At 40.4% G+C, this 19,741-nt stretch overlaps 3 protein-coding genes across 3 annotated transcripts in view; 2 read left to right on the forward strand and 1 right to left on the reverse strand.

Annotated features, from left to right (window-relative positions):
* Positions 1–5,827, reverse strand: part of XPOT (exportin for tRNA) — a 42,345-nt gene extending 36,518 nt beyond the window's left edge. Inside the window, 3 exon segments of the mRNA XM_082422939.1 lie at positions 246–302; positions 2,234–2,316; positions 5,753–5,827. Coding sequence (XP_082279065.1) covers positions 246–302; positions 2,234–2,316; positions 5,753–5,812 — 200 coding nt within the window. The 5' untranslated portion in view covers positions 5,813–5,827.
* A 2,314-nt stretch (positions 5,828–8,141) lies between these two features.
* On the forward strand, positions 8,142–16,515 carry LOC309641318 (uncharacterized protein; the record flags this gene model as incomplete). Its single annotated transcript, XM_082421166.1, has 3 exons — positions 8,142–8,149; positions 8,890–9,663; positions 11,594–16,515. The coding sequence occupies 3 exons, from the start codon at positions 8,142–8,144 to the stop codon at positions 11,727–11,729; spliced, it is 918 nt and encodes a 305-aa protein (XP_082277292.1). The 3' UTR covers positions 11,730–16,515.
* A 229-nt stretch (positions 16,516–16,744) lies between these two features.
* Positions 16,745–19,741, forward strand: part of LOC309641319 (uncharacterized protein C12orf56 homolog) — a gene marked incomplete at its 5' end in the record, with an annotated part of 77,669 nt that continues 74,672 nt past the window's right edge. The window contains 2 exon segments of the mRNA XM_082421167.1: positions 16,745–16,804; positions 16,806–17,088. Coding sequence (XP_082277293.1) covers positions 16,745–16,804; positions 16,806–17,088 — 343 coding nt within the window.

Genomic DNA, 19,741 nt, shown 5'->3' on the forward strand with positions numbered 1-19,741 from the left:
TAAGCCCGTACACAACTACTGAAGCCCGTGCACCTAGAGCCCGTGCTCTGCAACAAGAGAAGCCACTGCAATGAAAAGCCCGGGCACCACAACGAAGAGTAGCCCCTGCTCGCCGCAGCTAGAGAAAGCCTGAGTGCAGCAACAGAGACCCAACGTTGTCAAAAAGAAATTAATTAATTAATTATTTTAAAAGTTAAAAAAAAAAAAAGGCCTCTCCCCACACATCTCAGGGAGAAAAGCCTTACTTGTATTTAACTTGATGTTCTAGTACTTGAAAGCAGAAAAATTTAATGTGATCATCACTGAAAAAGAAAAAAAAAGAAAAATTAGATAAGCAGAATATGAATTAGGGAAAACAAATCAAAGGTAAAATAGTAATGAATAAACTACAGTTGAAAAGTTTCTCCAACTAGACCTTTGGCTTATTGATCTCAAGTTTTACATTCACATCCATTTGTTTAAAAAGCTAAGAGAACTTTTTATGTTATACAATATTCAATGGAAATCTGGCGAGCAGAATAACCAAAACAATTTAAGAGGCACTTTAAGTACGTACAGTGCTTTTGCAAACAGAAGGCATTCCCCCTAAATTCTACATGTTAGGATTCCCAGAACAACTCCTACGTTTTACAAGAGAAAGGCTAGATGTCAAATTACAAATGGCAGAACAGCCAGAGACTGAGTCAAACCAGAAACGGTCATCACGGTCATACTTAAAAGTTCTACTGCAGTCCAATCCAAAGCAAGCAGAGTCCCTGGACTGGCAGTCCAGCCCCCAAAATTCACACAGAAAACCAAGCTACCAATATACTGCCCTTCTAAAAGGGGAAGAAAAGTCAACACCCACCCATCACCCACTTCCTACTGTCTCTCTAGGGGTGACGGCAAAGCTGCAGTGAGCCAGGTACAAACTCTGACCAAGTGCCTTTAGTGAACAACAATCTGTTCATCCTAAGACAGCTGGTCTGGGCCAGGCTTAGTCATGGAACAATTTTTCATATACAAAGCTAACTAGTCAATACAAGAATGGACATGTTATCTTCATTTAGACTACATCAATTAACCAAAAAATAATAATAATTTCACACTTAAGAAAATGAAACTTAATTTTTAAAAGTTTTTTTAAAAGTTACGTTTAATTTGCATCTCTTCTAAGACCCTAGGGTTTCTAATCTTATCATGGATGGCACTGAAGCTTTAACTAATTATATGACCTAGATCTTCCACTCAAAATATAAACTATAGGGAGCCTTTAATTAAAAGCCAGCCCTTATTTACTCTAAGACACATAGATACTCTCAAAACCAACTTTCACTAAACTGGAGCACTTCCTTTCGGCTATAAAATGTAGTGACTGATACCCACAGCATGCCAAGAACTCTAGCTAGGAGTCATCACTGACCCCTATAAACTTCTACTCCCACTAGTAGAGTTGTTTATTTACAACTAGTCAGCTGTGTTTCCCCAAGCCTCACTATGTGCGTTGTACTTCTTTTGTATGTAAGTAACTTAATTATTATATAAACTAATGAAATGAGTATGATGACAGTTTATATTTTCATAAAAATTAAGTTGAATGCTTTAGAAAGAGTTCATAGGAAGTCACATTGCAGGGGGAAAACCTTGGACCTATGTGATGTGAGACAGATAACTTAGAGAGATAGGAACAAATACATAAAAAGTTTAGAAATCTGTACACACTGTTCCTCAATCCACCACAGGGAATCAAAGTGGAAATTACAGAGGATCAATTATGGGTGTGATCAACGTTGAGAATGATGAAGTGAATGTTAGTGGCATATATGCAAAGAAAAGTCCTTGGTCCAATATCAAAAGATTAGCAACTAAGTGTTTATATACTTTAAATTAAAATTAAAAATTAAGATATATATAATTTTTGATTACCTCCTTTACCAACTTTTTAGAAAACCAACTATCCCTCCCCATCATAAGAAGATAAGGAAGTTTCTACTGTATAGAAACTATATGCCACTTGGGATCTACTGCCAGGTACTCAGAATAAGGCAAAGGATATTTTAATGAAAAGTCAATTCTGGAATGGCCAAATTATTAGTTTATTATTTTTCTCATTTCTACACTGAATAGTTTTCCAAAATATAAGTCATAAAATGTTTTTATGAAAACATTTTCCAAACAGGTAAATGTAACAATCCTGTCAAGTTCACAAAAATTTAAATTCTCCTACAAATCATGCAAATTTTGTTTTAATCACCTGTATGTCCTCTGGGCCAGAGCTTCTGCACACACCTGCCAGGCATCTGGGGAAATCTTCAACTGCTCAAAATAGGCCAGGGCCTGTAAGATTGCAAAGCAGAAAATGCATTTGGAATAGTCAATCTCAATTTTCTGCCAATACTCAATAAAGTTATCTGGGAGCAGCAAACTAACAACAAAAAAGTGACTAAATAAAAAATAGCTAAACATTGAATTCAGGCTTCTGAGTATGTGCAACTTAGTGATCATTCCTAGGAAAAAGGTTAAGTAAAAAACAAATTCCATCAGTTGGATACTCCAACCTGTTTCTTTACAGGAAAGGAGACAACACAAAAATGCCCTGCAGATATCTCTGAATTATTAGGAAGATCAGAGAGAAAACACTCAAGTGCTGTGTCAAGTGCTATACTACTGAGGTATATGCAATTATAAAATGGTATATAAACAATATTTTTCCTATTTAATAGCAAACATGCTATTAAAGAGGTGATTATAAAAGATGAAACATACTCTGTATGTCATTCGATCTACTGTGTAACAGAAAAGGAGAGTTATTTAAAATCTTCAGCTATATCATGTAAGTTTCCTAAAAAGTGAGATTAAAATCAGAGTTCAACTGCTTGATATGAAGTTTGCAGAAGTACCAAATAATTGAAATGGTCAAAGCTTTAGGAAGTGTGTTTCTCATCCCTGTATTCACAGATTCTGGGGCCTGTCATAAGAGCAAGTATACTCTAGAATGCATGCAGCACCAAGCCCATATGCTCTCCACCACTGTTGGGAAAATGGGAGTGACTTCTGCCACTCTTTCATTAGTATGTTGCAACTGGAATCAATGACAGATGCAGGTGTCACATATGACAATGGACAAACAGTAATCTCACCAACTTGTAAAAAATATCTCAGTCAGGAAAATAACACATAATCTCTAGAAACACTGCTAAATGGTTTTAAAGCAATTACATACTGATATAAACCCTGAAATTAAGTTAGAAACAGTATTAAGCCTTAGAGGAACCTAATTTCAATTAGCCAGTATATTTTTTTTAAATGTGGTTTGTGCCTCATCCATGATGAAGACAGTTTTATTGGTCTTGATCAGCAATTTTTAAAATAAAACAGAATACAGAATATCAGAGTGCACTGCACCTAGCAAGAATAACTATTATTTTGTGTAACTTGTTTTAGTCATGTGTGTATATGTCATATCTTCATGTATATATGTGTCTATGCATATATATACATACATACATACACACTCACACACACATATACTGTCAAGATATAAAATTATTTTTTCCTTTCAGTTAGAGGTTAAAGAAAAATAAGCAGCAAAAAATCCACTGTATTTAGGTGATAAGTTTCCTGTGTTATGTAACTGTATGAATGAGGGAATGGGTTTTCAGACATGGTCTCAATGGCTGCTCCCACTGACAGAGGACCAGATAAATGAAAGTGAGCAGATGAAGATCACCAAATACTATCTTAAGTGTAAATAACAGCTATCTTTAGAAATTAAGACTATAGGAACCCAAGCAGCTGCAAAATAATCTAGTTCAGGTGTCTAACAATATCTATTCCATGAAACCTAGAGTTTCCTTTAGGAATACCTCAGGGGCCGGGGCAGGGGACAATGCTGAAGTCAATCGTATACTGCATTACAACCTGATATTTCACTTACCAAAAGAGGTGGGGGAGCTGTGATTCAGCTGCTAGAATTGTCACTGACATACCATTTTCTTTAAATAATAGCAAGTTTTAAACCAAAGACAGATATTCTATTTTTTTAAGTGATAATAACTTGAAAAATTTCAGTTTTAGCTAGTCTTTGCACTCTGAATCCATGTGATACTAGCATCAAAAAAAAAACTGTGGCAATGACGAACAAGTCAAAGCTTTTATCACCCAGTTCTCTCTCATACCTTCTTTCTAATGCTCCACTGTCTCTAAGTGGCAAGAGAGTCAGTTCAGCTACTTACTGCCCATGTAGAAAACAGAGAACTACAGACAGACAATTGGGAACCCAGGTTGGTAGTCATTTATCTTACTACGAAACTGAATTAAGTCCCCACTACTCCTGAATTCCAATATCAGGACTATCACAACTCACTTTTCCTTAAGATTCCTTGTTATTCATCCTAATTGTTACACAGGTTGGCTTAATGGGATATCAAATTAAGCCTGCACCAGGATGCCTAACATATGCCTATGACTGATAGAACCCATTTTTACTGATTAAAAACCTAACTTCTATATTAAAACCATTGCCAGTTTACTAGTTTTACTTTTCTGAAAAAGAAAATCATGGCACATTTAAAAAAAAACCTGTCGGATGGTGGAATTTAATTATAAAACAAAGGATTTCAAAAAAGGAACGTAAAAAATAACAGAGAAGTTTATTTAATAACTAAACAAATAGTCAAAGATTTTAGTTATAATAACTATGTAGTACCAAGCCAGACTAAAGGTACAGGTCTATGATGCTTCGACTATGTGACTAAGGGTTTGAAAGCAGGTAGCTTACACTCTCATGAAAAGAAATATTTGTTCATACACAGAAGACATGGACTTTTAATGACTTTTCATGTCCTAACCAGTTTGATAGGTATCTTGTAATTAGCTATTTAAATCTCAATTCTTGTTATTTACCTCTATCTGGAGGGCTGGTTACTTCTTTTAACAGCAGAGACATGCACATGATACTATGCTGGAAACCCCTGGAAATTTTTTACTACTTAAAAAAATCTCTTCTTAAAAGCAGAAAAATTGCTATTTTTTGTGAAATTGTTAAATTGCTATCTTTTGTGAAATTGTTAACCTCGTTTAGCTCATTTATAAAAAATATTCTTTGCTATGAGAAGTAGAAAGAAGAAAATGACTCTCCACCCACTTACCTCATACTTCAAACCACCCACGCATCTTTAAAAAATTTAATTATAGGCTTGTTCTTTAGATTCTTCTTTATCATTCAGCCATAGTCATGATTACAGGTGTAGGCTAAATTATGTTTAATTGTTCATACTTACCCAAATATCCCAGCACCTCATAATGGATTCTTTGTCATGTGATCATTTTACATAACCTGATGGCATATCATAACTGCTTATTTACATGTCTAAATAACAAGGATGTTAACTATCACTAACGTGAGGGTTAAGCAACTTGTTTAGACCAAACCAAGCAATGGGAAAACATAATATGTACACCGGCTACTATGGAAAGTCCCTTGAACAATCCTTTGCATTACAACTTTTAAATAATTAGAAATAGTGATGTGACATAAAGACCTGCCTTGAATTACATGAGATTTTAATACTTTTAAGCCAACTAAAGAGAAAATAAATCACAATCACTCACTGTTTCTGTATTCAGAATATAGTCAAATACCTCAAATTTGTTTCTCTATTCATTTCCACCCAAATTAAACCTTTATCAGATGTATATTTTTGATTCAAGTCCTCTAATGCAAATCTTTCCGTAACATGCTTTAAAAAATGATTAAGCCGACTTAACTTACCCTTTGCCTGAAGTCTGAATCAGCATTTGGATTTAGCCCTAAAAGAGCCTGTTCATCCATCCCTGCTGCTATACTTGGAGTTTTCTGATTACAATAGGCGTGCCCTCTGATCCCACAGAAGAATCCACAAACATCTGCACACACACACACAAAGTTGAAAGAAAATACTTGATAAACAAAATAGATGCTTATCCAGAATATCATAACAAGCGGTAACATTATGCAAAGAAATTTAACAGTTAAAAGAACTTCTTTTGAACCTATCCAAATTACAACTAAAGGAGCCTAAGTCTCAGAAGACTGGGTCTGCTAAATACTCCGCTAATGTGTAATTTCTAAAAATCTAAGGTATGCCATTAAGGTTCTCAAATTTTTTTCTTCAAGATCATCAATAAAGTACAGAAAGTAATTCTTTTTCTTGAAATAGAAGTATCTAATTTATGTTATTACCATCTCCAGTAAAGTGCAATTGTGCAACATATTAAGTTAAAAAAAAGACAAACCCAGATCATCTTATTATACTAATTATAATACTTGCTTACTGCCATTTATCAATATCACAATCCTTTAAATTAGAATGTCTGACTAAATACGGATCTCAGAGTGCCTTTCTGGAGAGTCTACCAAGTACTTCAGGAGAAGTCAAATGAAAAAGGAGAGAAAAAGTGAAAAACAAGTCATTTAGCTTTTGAAAAATGGGCTAGCTCTGCCTTTTACAGATCTCTGCTCTTGCCAGTCCAATTCCAGAAATGTATTTCAAAAACTGTTTTCTAACAGCAGCTATAAAAATTGACAACACTGATTTTTCTTATTTAAGAACTTTTTTTAGCCTCTGGAAAATACTGCACTTTCTCACAATACAGGGTCTAACATTCTCAAGTAAGAACATGACCAGCCCCAAAGGCAACTTGGTTTCTCATAAAATGTATATTTATTTGCAGAAACAAAGAACAAACTCTACCTGAGGTAGGGAGACCAGGTCTTACTACTCCTATTAAAAGGTTGTAAGGCTTTTTTTTTTTTTTAATTATCATAACCAATTAGACCATAACTGATCTAACCAAAGAGGAAATCAGAGCCTAACGGGGTCAAGAACCTAAATGGGGGATGTGGTGTGGAAGGGGTCACAGCCTTTTGGGAATGATAAGACCAGGATCAGATCCAGGTTAGAAGACTCCTACTACAACATGCTTTTCTGTCTCCCCCGCTCTGCCTGAATCCAATGATAAATCAGGATACGTGCTGAGAGCCTTGGAGAAGAAAGCTTGACCCCTTCTCTTACGGTTACCATCATACTTGCAGACTACAGAGAGGCAGTGTAACTCCCCACTGCCCTCAGGATTAAGATGCAAACACTTTTCAACGACTCCTCACAATTCTGCACCCTAACCCAGCAAGGCCAGTGGTATTCTGCCTTTCATCTTCTTTGCACACATTGCTCTTTCCTTGTTACCTTAGTTTCCTTAGTTAACCCCTGCTTGTTCTTCAGAATTCAGCTTAGAGGTCACCTCTTTCAAAAACGCTTCTTTGACCCCTATTGTTCAACTCTCCCAAAGTGGATTAGATGCCCCACCTAAATGCTGATACATTGTCACTGTCTGCTTACTACTTTTCTCTCATTAACCTTAAAGGGAAGGAGGGACTGTCTGAGTATTTGTCACTGTGTCCCTAGGACATAATATAACATACGTTTTGGATTTGGAAAGACCTGTATTGGTACTCTGATCTTGTCATTTTCAAACTGGGACCACATAGACAACTACCAAACCTGAGAGAGAGCCCTTTCTATGAAATGGGAAAAAAAGCATCTGACTCATAAAGTTGTAAAGACATCAATGAGATAAGGTATGTAAAGCATGCCTGGCACCTAGTGGGTCCTCAATAGGTTATCTATCATTCAGAGCTAGGCACATGGGGGAATGGGAACTACTTGGAGCAATCTAGATTTCTTATACTAGTAAACTGGCATTTTGAACAGATGGGAAAAAAAAAGGTACTGTTGAAAATTTGATGACAATTCCCCTGAAAAATGCACACACAGAAAGAAAAGACAATATGAATTTCTATGAATCCCAGATTAAGTCCTATAAAAGCTTCCTAGAATTTGGCATGGCTTTAGGGAAAATTGCGTTAAGTTGGTCACTTTGATTCTCAAGGGAAACAGCAAGTGGTCCTAAGAAAAAACATCGCAAACAAAACAACTTAAGGAAACAAAACTTGTTACAGTTGAAAATTGCATAAGCTTGGTCACTTTGATTTTATCAAGGGAAACAGCAAGTGGTCCTAAGAAAAAACATCGCAAACGAAACAACTTAAGGAAACAAAACTTGTTACAGTTGTCAGTACAGAAAGAATCCCCCACGGAGAAGGCACTTGGATAATAATCAACATGCAATGGTAAATCACCTACATGTATGCAAAAAAACTGAAAAGTTACAACCTGTGCAAAAAGGTGACAATTCTCCCAGTAAAAGGCTGTGCATAATGTTCTAACACCGCATAGCGGTGCAGGCTTAAACATTTGTTACAATGTGATAAACACTTCAATTACGCATCTAGCAAATGTTCTGGGGGAAGGCGAGCAACATACTTGAAATATTAAGCCCTAATTCTCCCATGTATAGCCATTAAATCAAAAATCAAAACAATCTGGAAAAATTCCTCTACACCTACTGAAGACTGTTCAAAGCCCAGGACTGAATCTTTCCAGCCTTTTAACACCACTCTGACAAGTCGCTTTAATAAAACGTAACTTCCCTCAGTAACAACTAGCACTTTCAAACGGTGCTAGTTGTTACAATTAACACTTTTAAAAGGTACTCCTTTTTTCGGGTTACAGGGAAACATCACGCGTCTCTACTCCTGCAGAATTGTGAGGAAGGGAAAAGCAAAAATGGCGTGCCGTGTTGGCAAATTACTACACAGAAATAATACTTTTTTCTTTTTGGTCCTGGGACGGGGGTCGGGGGTGGGGTGGGGGGAATCAAGTTTGAGGTCTCTGCAGTTGAAACTGGTGGGACACGCTACAAGTATTACAAACGGGCTCGGCCACTTTTACTATATCGGGGGCCACAGGCAATGGGGGCCCACCTCGGCCGGCCTTGCCCCCTTCCTTCCCCCGGATCCCTCCCCTAAAGGGAGCCTCGTGGCAACTCGGGTGATGAAACACCTGGCAACGAGCGGCCACGCACTGGGGACGCGCTCAGCCTCGGCGGCCGTAGCTTGTACCCACCCCCACCCAGTCCGCCCAGCCTCGGGGAGCACCGCCATGGAGGGCCCGACCCGCACCCCTCCCCGACATGCGGGCTCCCGCTCCCCGGGCCAGTCCTCCCGGCCAACTTCCCCGCAGCCTCGCATGGACCGATTCGGGTCCCAGTCCCGCCCCGAGCCCCGAGTCACCTTCCCTATCACTCCATCCCGCCTCCCCGCCTGCACTCCCGAGGGCCGGTCAGCAGAGCGGAGCGGCGCCGCAAGCAGGGAGCGGGGAGAGCGGCCCTCGTCCTTGTCACCGTCGTCCTCCGCCACGGCCGCAGCGCTAACCCCGGAGACAGAGCTGGCCGGGGCCGCGCGCCTCTCGCCGCTCCGCGTCCCCTGGCGCCTTCTATTGCGTGGCGCCGGGCAGGCAAGCTAGCAAGCTGGCGGGCGGGGTTGGCGCCCCAGGAAGGGAAAGAGCGCGAGGGCCAGCTAACGCTGCCGCCGCCGTCGCCGCTGAGTCAGCGCGAAGCGCGCTCCCCGCGTCGGCGCCGCGCGGACCAAAGCCAGCAGCCTCACGGAGAGGGCCGACTACGACCCGCGAACCCGGACCGAGAGCCTACAACTCCCAACACGCAATGTGCAGGCGACATTTCCGGGCGATGGGGCGCACGCGCTCGCCGGGCGCTGGCCAGGAGGCGTGGTCGCCGGGGTCTCTGGTGCATGCTGGGATGGGGGTTCGCGGGAATCTCTCCCGGTTGTAGAGTCCCTTGCTGTTTCTGCACCGGGACAGAGACCCAGGGTTGGGTTTGCTTAGCACGTTCCATAAAGGCTTAGGCAGGTAGTTGGCAGGTTAGAGTATGGAGCCCCGGAGAGCCTCACGACGTGGTCCAAACCACGTGTGAGTCAGTTGTTTAATTATTCTCTTTTGTGGTCCCACGTGTTCCCCCGCGTGAGGATCCTCCGAGGAGCGCTGAAAATTTTTTATTTTCACTTTAAACGTACCAGTATTTTTGTCATTCGTGAAAAGAAGGAGCGCTTTTTTAGGAAGTCCTACTCGTAGGTTCCTTCTATGATACTGTTACTTCGTTTATTCATTCACCGAGTAGTTTATTAATACTGAGTAGAGGTAGTTTAGGCACAAGCTGCCTAGATTTGGATCCCAGCTCGCCCCACTCCCGTCACCTACCACCCCGCTCACTAGTTGTTAACCTCAGTTTCAGGCGCGTTACATAATCTGTCTGTACTTAAGTTTACTCATCAGTGAAACGGTGGATGATAATAGTACTGACCTCAAAGTGTTGTTGGCAGGATTAAATTAATACACGTGTTTGGCATACAATAAGTGCTCGTTATTTAGGTTTCATTGTTGATTGTTAAGTATGTACTGAATGCAGACTAGGTTGCCCTCACTGGAACTACAGTGAAAAACAAAACTTGGGAGAGGGGAATGGGAGGAAAAGTAGAATAAAATTAATGTAACCATTTAACAGCTACATTTATTTCGTGACCGGCCATGTGCAAGACACTGCACCAGGCATTTCATATATAAAGTATCTCGAATCACTTTTGCATCACGCTTGTAATTTACTCGTTTAAAATGTCAGGCTAAGATTCCTGTCCTATTTCAGTGTATCCCCAGCGTCTAGTACCATGCCAGCCTGTAGTTACAACTCAATAAGTGAACAATATGGAGGCCTAAAACTAATCGTGGTCTAAGTGGCTCCAAAGTCTGTAATATGTTCCGTGTATTCCACTGTATCATCCTAAAGAACCTCAAAATACCGTCTATTGTATTGTTACCGTCTATATTTGCCTTTTTCATTTGTAAATTCATTTTGTGGATACTTCATACGGGGAAGTTTATCTACAGCTTATCTAGTATCTATAGTTTATCTACAGTTTATCTAGTAACACTGGCCCTTTATGGCAGTTCAAATACCTAGGATTGTAAAAATCTCTGAATTTTGTAAATTCATGTTATTTCGTAACAAATAAGGAACTACTTGGAATCTACCTGAAGAGGATCTGAGAGGGATATTAAATTTGACCCTTCTGTATTCTGGTTCCCCCATCCATAAAGGGATGGACAGTTTCCCATCTCAGACTAATATAAAATGCCAGTTATCAAAATGTTAACAAAGAGCTGTGATTATTTTAACTTAAAGCATGTGTGCTTGCATATGGCAATGCTTTTATGTACTAACTGGCAACATTTTTGAGCATTTTATTATGTGCCAGAAACAGTCCTGAATGTTCAGATGTTAATCCTCACAACAAGGTACTATCATTACGCCCATTTTATAGATGAAGAAACGGCAGTGCATAAAAGTTAAGTAGCAGAACTGGGATTCAAACGCGCATAGTCTGACCCTAGAGTCTGTGCTTCTAACCCCTGTCTCTCAAATGAAGGTCCATTAAATGGTGATGACACTGTAGAACTATTGTACTAAGTCAGTTTTTCTTCCTATAAATATGGTGAGGCACCTCTCTTATAACAATAAAACATTGTTCCTGTCCCATATTTCCCTTTTCTTTCAATTGCCAGAGTACTTGAAAGAATTAGGATAGATAACATTTATATATTTCATTATGGTTTACAATATGTCTCCATATAACTTTTCTAATTTGTTCCTCTTAACCTTGTAGGGATGGAGCAGATATCATCATCATCATCATCACCACCATCATCATCATCATCATCATCATCATCATCAACATCATCATCATCATCTTTAATTTACAGAAAAGGAAACAGGGGCTTCCTTGGTGGTGCAGTGGTTAAGAATCCGCCTGCCAATGCAGGGGACATGGGTTCGAGCCCTGGTCTGGGAAGATCCCACATGCCGCGGAGCAACTAAGCCCGTGCGCCACAACTACTGAGCCTGTGCTCTAGAGCCCACGAGCCACAACTACTGAGCCTGCATGCCACAACTACTGAAGCCCGTGGACCTAGAGCCCGTGCTCTGCAACAAGAGAAGCCACCGCAATGAGAAGCCCACACACCACAACAAAGAGTAGCCCCCATGCGCAGCAACGAAGACCCAATGCAGCCAAAAATAAATAAATAAATAAATTAATTAATTAATTTAGAAAAAGAAAAGCAAACAGGTGGATCTATTTTAAGTAACTTATCCTAAGCCACATAGCTAGTAAATGGTGGGCTAGAACCCTAGATTCTTGATTCTAGATTTCCTGTCTTCAATACACCATATATGTTGCCTACACTTAATGTTCCAGTCTCTCACTTATTGTAATCTGTTTTCTGTTCCCAAATCACTCTACTAAAACTCTTACAAATGATCCAACCCTGTGACCATTTTTATTAATTTATTTCAACTTTTCTGTTGACTATTTCCTTCCTCCTTGAAATTCTCTCCTCTCTTGACTCTGACCCTGTGTTATCCTCAAAATCCTTTTATTTTTTTTGATGACTACTCTGTCTTCACTGCACTCCTACTTTTGTTCTCTTTACCATGTCTTCCCCAAGGCTGCCTTCTTAGCCATCTGGCTTTCTGTTTTCTGCACTTGCTCTCAGTAATTATTTCCATGGCTTCAACACTCATTTCTATGAAGATGATCTCCCATTCTCTACTTCTGGTTCTAAGATTCTGTACTCCTAACTTGTGTTACAAGATACCTACACATCTCACCAGCATGTCAACTCTTAACATGTCCAGACCCAAAGTCGTGATCTTACCCACAAAATATATCTCCCTCCTGATGTGGCTATTTGTGCCGATGCGTTCAACTCCTCAACAGAACTCAGTGGTCTTAGGGTCAGTTTGTTGCTTTCATGTTCAGTGATCCAGTTCAATTTCAGCATAGTGCTGTCACATCTATCTTTTCTGTTCCTTTCCTTATTTCCTCTACCTTACATTAGGCTTTCAAAGCTTCTCTCATGGACTTACTGAAGGAAACTTATCCATTACTTGAAAGTTATCTTTAGGTTGTGAGACTGCAGGTGATTTTTGTTATCTTCCTTGTACCTTTTTGGATTTAAAAAAATTCATACCTCTCATGTCATTAATATATTTTAATATGTTTTTGTTTTGTATTAAATTTGTGTGGTTGTCTTACTCACCTGTTAGTCAATTCTTGAAGACTGAAAATAAGTTTTATCCTGATTCTGTTTATGGGTAATAATTTCTCAGTAAATATCTGTGAAATGTATTGAATTGAACCCAAATAATATAACATGAGTTGATAACCACTGAGTTCTGTGTCAGAGTCTCTTATTTGTCGCAAAGCTTATTAAGCCTAGTGTCATTGTCACCAAAAGCTCATCCATGATGGGCTTCCTGGCCGAGAAAGAAGTTGGAAAATAGGTCAGGTGAGCTGTCTTTATTGGGTTCTAGTCCAATCATTGGTTTCTTTTAGAGTAAGTGGGTGTGAAGCAGGAAGCCTGAGGCAGAACAGAGCACTGGGGCATTATTTAGTAAACGAAAGTTGTTTGTTTTAATCCAAAGCATTTGCATGGTTCCTTAGACTTTATCATAATGACACCACTTCTCTATATGTCAGTTGACTGCTAATGTTGTAGATATTTAAATGGTCAGTATCCATTAATACTAAATAGAAATACCAAGGGATTCCTAATTCAGACACCTTTAAAAGTTCAGGTTCTATTTACCTACTACAGGCTTCAAGTACCTCTCTATACATACTGTCTTTAGTTTCACGTTGGGAGATGGGAACACTTGGGATCCCTAGACCCACTGAAGGGTACTTCTAGTTTGAAATCCTTACAGGATTCTTATGACCTATGGCCCACTGCTCATTTCTCCACCAAAAATGCAACTAAAAAAAAAAAAAGGTAAAAATGCCATTCTTTTGTTTGTATATTTGTGCATGTAGATTAGATTTTGTCTTGAGCCTTAATCTAAAGTTTAAAAAGTTAGGCTAGCACCCAACAAGGAAGAATTTGATATTACTACTTTGTATATGGGGAACTAAATGACCATATATGTACCAGGAAATCACATACTTGTTCAATTTATTTTTAAAACACTTACACATTGTTCACTCTGTTCCAGGTACCTGTTCTAAGTACTTAGAAACATTGCTAATCCTCATAATAACTCTATGGGGTTTGTACTATTACCCCATTTCACAGATCAGGAAACTGAGGCACTGAGCAATTAAGGTAAGTTGTCCCGGAACTGTCCCTGGCAGTCCAGTGGTTAAGACTCCGTACTCTCACTGCCAAGGACCCAGGTTTGATCCCTGGTTGGGGAACTAGGATCGGATCCTGCATGCCGTGCAGTGCGGCCAAATAAATAAATAAATAAAGTTGTCCAAGGTAATTTTTTAAACTACTGAGTGAGACCTGGAATTTGAACCAGGTCATCTGGCTCTGCAGACCTATGCTCAACACTACTGTCCTTTCATCCTTGGACCTAAGGCTATTCTGTTCTTCTGGTTAAGGAGAGTGCCTTTGGGGGTTAGTTCCAGGTAAGTAATGTTCCATTCCTTTTGATAGTTTTATCAAGAAACATCTCTTAAGTGCTTGATTGCAGAGGATCTGTACCAAATGCTTCCTGAGTTTGGATGGATTTAGAAGATAAGGAGTAAATGCTCATGTAGGGTGTATTTATGTTAACTATCCTCATAAAGCTTACCAAAAGATAAGGGAATATGGATACTTTACCTGTCTGTAGTGCTTTTAGAATTCATAAGTCATTGCCTTTGCTCCTCACATCAGCTCTTTGGTTAGCAGGGCATAAATTAGTACTAGTTTCATTTTACGAATGGTCAAATGAGGCTCAAAAAGGTGAAGTGACTTTCCAAAAATCTCAGATAATGAGCAACAGGATTAGTGCTCTAATCCAGTTCTCCTGACTCCAAATCTAGGGATCTTTCTCCTATATTAAACCCCTTTCCTGTGATCCGAACTTTGCTGTTACATTGGCAACAGTATAGAACAACAAGTGCCTGGAAACCAAGATACTGCCTTCTCTGTGTGCCACAAAGTTAAAAATTTAATTGAGGTCACCTTAACCACCAGACCCTTTGTTAAAGTCCCTTCTTCATGTGCTTCATTCCCTTCTTCATGTGCAACATTTGTTAAGCCTAGTACCCTTATCACCAAAAGCTCATTTATGATGGTATTCCTGACAGAGCAGGTATGCTGTCTTTTCCGGTCCTGATCCAGTAATTCTGTTTCTTAGTCCCAGGAAGTGGGTATGGAACAGGGAGCCCGAGAGACACGAAATAGCAGTCTGGACTGATGCCTTTCCCCACCTTCCTCACATTCCACCTCTGCAGTAGCCATTTAATTCTCAACCACTCTTGTGAGGTGTGGCTATTTGGCAAAGATGAAGGGCCTTTGCCTTCTGTTGGTTTGAGGCAACAAATTCTAGACTGGGTTACATAGGGAATAGTCTTTATTTCAGAGGAAATAGCCATGCCTCTGGGGCTCCAGGTATGAAGTTATGAAGAGTCAGATGTATGATCAGATTCTAAGAAAACTTTAAATGCTAGGTCATTTAAAATTTTGTCAGCAGGTGGCTCTTCTCTCCTTATTCACCAAATACATTCTCGCCAAAAAAAGAAATATTGTTTCTACTTCTTTGCTGCTATTGAGTTCCTCAGACTTCTTTAGTCACATCCAAACATTTCTCCTCAGTTCCCTTTTGCAGCGATTTAGTTTACAATATGTTTATGCATTTTAATTTATTTATATTCTCCACAAAGGATTTGAAATTGCTTACAACATACAGTATGCCATAGTAAAATATGAGGAAAAGGAGAATATAAAATGCAATAAAGAATATATAATTCGATTCTGGGTTGCAGGTAGCTGGAGCAAATCAAACAAAATATAAATATATGGTTTGCATTACCAGGTCTCTGGGTGAGTGGGCAGGGAGAGAGAATGACTTTTCTAGGATTTGAAATTAAAATGAAAGTTCTCACCTAGAGTTATTGGAGGCAAGTTTCTGTTGCTGTGTCCTTCTCATCTCTCTAACCTAATTTATAATAAGTTATTCATGGTCTGTAAAAACTAAGCAGTACTTCTACTACCCTGCAGTCTCAAGGCTGCATGATCAGCATTTCTCAACCTCTAAGCTTCAGTTTTTTCAAGATGCAGGCTTCACCCATTCATTCATCCTACACAGATTGAGCTCCGACTGCCTACAGGGCGTTGTCCTGGGCACTGGGAACAGAAGCATATCCATTAGGTAGGCTTGGGTGTGCTCGAAACAATTTATAAGATTTTCTTCTGTCAGAGAGCTTTTATGTAGTTGGAGAAAGAAGAGCTACGTTTCTACTCATAAAAATTAGAGAGCTATGCCAGGCAGTGTTATAATCAAATGCTAAACCTGTGTGATTGATCTTAATAGGGCTCTAGGTTTGTTCTATTTAAAAATAAATCGGTAAATTCCATGTCATTCAAGTTTCTAATAGAAAACCAGACTAAAGCCGAGGTTTCCATACAGTTTGTAAGGAATGGCTTGGTCGGCAACAGCTGGAGTAGGCGAGGGTAGGGGTGAGGGGCGGGCCCAGGATGCTCGCCAGCAAGGAACCTGGGGGACCGGCGTCGCGGCCCGCCCACTGTTGTCTGGGGTTGAGACCAGGATTGGGGGGCTGGAGCGGGGGCGGGGGCGGGGGCGGGGACGGGAGGGGGGGGGTTGATGCTCCAAGGAGCCGGACCCAGGAGTTGGGCTCCGGTCCCCAGCGCCCGGGGGTGGCGGTGGCTTTGTGGCGCGCGTGGGTTCTACCGCGGGCGGCGCGGAGGCGGGGCTGCGCGGAGGCGTCCGCCACCCTCAGCCCTCGGCCCTGCAGCGGACGCCCCGCATGGCCAGCCCCGCGCGCAAGAACAGCCGCCTGGACGCGTTCCTGCGGAGGCATCTGCCGGCCCGAGGTCTACGACGCCATCCGCGCCTACGAGCCGTGCATCGTGGTACCCGACACGGGGAAACACACCTTAAAGTACGTGGTGCTCAGTGACCTGCTCATCTACCTGACCGAGAACCCGCCCCAGTCCATCCGGAGAGTCGTGGCGCTCCGGCACATCGTGGCCATTGACCTGGTGAGGCGCGCGGGCGGGCTCGCGAGAACCCCCCTTCTTGGGGCCCCCAATCCCTCCTGCACGCGGGAAGGAGGACCTTCCTCACCCCGCCCTGGACTCCAGTACTCTCTTTAACTTACACTCCCCTACTAGCAGCCACACAGGAAAACTGGATTGCTGTATGCACTCCGAATAAAGATGCTTTTACCGTTCTCATCTTGTGTACCGGTCATCCCCTGTCCCCTCAAAGACAGATTTGGAGAACATAGCCCCCTATCAGAAGTACGCTTTGAGGTCATTCCTAAGTTCATTAAGCACCTAGCCTTGCCAAGCACTGTCTAGACACTGAGGATGCAAAAATTAAATAGGGCGCCTTCCCAGAAGCTGCTGTGGGAGAGACAGAAAGCCAACACCAGAACAAATAAATGCCATGTGATAAATGCTATTATGCCTTGTTTATTTTTTTATTTTTAGGGCTTAGAGCGTGTTAGGTGCTCAATATGAGTTAAGTGAATGAATGAATGAATGAATGCATGCATGCATGCATTAATGAGATGCGCATGGGACGCCTGGCAATCTCAGGCGGGTCATTCATCCAAACTGGGCTCAGGCCATGCTGGGAAAACTTCCTGGAAGGAGTGTCATAAGAGCGGAGCCTTGAAGGAGATACAATCTGTCCCAGTTTTTAGTGTGCTGCTACTGTATCCCTTTCGTCCAGGAATAGATTTACCTTATAAACCAGCAACAGCTTGGAAGCAGTCTCTCTCCAATTACTGTTTTTCCTCCTTGGCTCCCTTTGTCTGAGCTGCTCTCCAGGTGTGTTCTTCCTTTTTCCATTGGGGACAGGTGTCTAGCCTCGTTTTTCTTTCCTTTGCCCTAGTCTCTGTGTCCCTCAAGGGAGAGGTTGGTGAGACTCTTGATAGAGCTGTTTTGCCAAGAAAATCATAGCTTGTTTGGAACATGTCTGTAAGAAAATAATAAAATTAAATGAAAAAAGTAAATGCTTTCTTTTTCTACTTAAAATACCACCGTGGGCTGATATCACTATGCTAATTTCTTTGCTTTATTTGAGCCAAAGCTGGAAGTAAAACTGCCTTTTCCTCACTGCTACTGTTTGCATTCTCTTGAACTAAAATTTTTAAAAAATTAAATTTCTGACCAAATGTTTTAGAAAACATTAAACACTCAACTTTTTCTAGTGTCTGCAGTGTAAACATGTATTCTTTTAACAGAAAATAGTGATTTTAGGATATTGTTACTCTCCCCAAAAAGAGACAGTATACATATTTCAGTAGTTGTTATATATATTTCTTTTTAAGCTGTCAGAATCTGCAAAGTACAGTAAAGCTCCCTAGGCCTCCCAAGCCAAGAATATTACAAAAAGGCATACCAATTTATTTATTTATATGAAATACTACATATTTCAGTAGTTGTTATATATATTTCTTTTTAAGCTGTCAGAATCTGCAAAGTACAGTAAAGCTCCCTAGGCCTCCCAAGCCAAGAATATTACAAAAAGGCATACCAATTTATTTAGTTTACAAGGTAAACTCTGTACTCGATGTACAGAGTTTACCTTTCAGGCATATAGAAGAATGTGTAATGTCTATAAAGGTGCTGAACAAATCTAAGATTTCAGCATTGTTGATCGATTGAATGTCCATCTTACACAATATAGTTTAACTTTGGTTAAAGTTGTGGTAGGCAGAATAATGGCTCCCAAAAGATATCTCCAGAACCTGTCCATATTTTACGTTACTTGGCAAAGGGGAATTGCAGTTGCAGATAGAATTAAGGTTGCTAGCTAATCAACTGACCTTAAAATAGGGAGATTATCTTGGATTATCTGCATAGGGTGAATGTAATCACAAAATCCTTAAAAGTGGAAAAGGGAGGCAGAAGAAGAGTCAGCAGCAGAGTGATACAGCATAAGAAAGACTACTGGCTTTGAAGTTGGAAGGGGGCCACGAACCAAGGAATGTGCTCAGCCTCTAAAAGCTGGAAGAGGCACAGAAACAGGTTTTTCCCTAGAGCCTCCAGAAAGAATGCAGTCTTGCTGATACCTTGGTTTTAGACCAGTGAGACCCATTTCAGACTTCTGACCCCAGAACTGTAAGAAAATAAGTTTGTGTTGTTTAATACCACCAAGTTTATGGTAATGTGTTACAACAGCAATAGGAATTCAATACAGAAGTGTTTTCTCTTGCGTTGTTTTAAAATGGGTAATTGTTAAAAAAATGTATTGTTTCAGTGAGAAATAAGTATAATCACGCCAAGCACAAATGCCTTAATCTCTTTTTCTGGGTTTTTATTATAGTTATTGTTACATTTCAGTGGCTTGTACTAAGCTCCATAGGGTGTGTGAAAAATGGGTGTCCCCAAATTGCTTTATCTAGTGTCAATTAATAACCAATTAATAACACTATGTCTGTCCTTGGTACCACATAGAGAATTTTCCTGATTTCTGTGTTATGTCATATATAGTTGTCCTGCTATCTATTACATTGGATTACATTATCTCAGTGCCAGGCAGCTTTGTTTTTTAGAACTGGTTCCTCCTTTCTTGAAAGATAAACTGTTTAATCTCCTTTTCTACTAGGGTGCTGTCCTCTTTCTAAGGCTACCTCTTTAGACATACTTTTCCGTTCTCAAAGGTCTTCTCATTTTACTGTGCAAGTTTGTCTCTTGTTATTTAACTTTCAGTTGGCTCAGGTTCCCACTTGGCCTTTGTTTTTACTGTCCTGTCAATAAAGCCCCTAAGCAAACCAGTCCTTTATGCCTCT

This window comes from Balaenoptera physalus (genome assembly GCF_965194825.1).
Source record: "Balaenoptera physalus genome assembly, chromosome: 13".
Taxonomy (NCBI): Eukaryota; Metazoa; Chordata; class Mammalia; order Artiodactyla; family Balaenopteridae; genus Balaenoptera; species Balaenoptera physalus.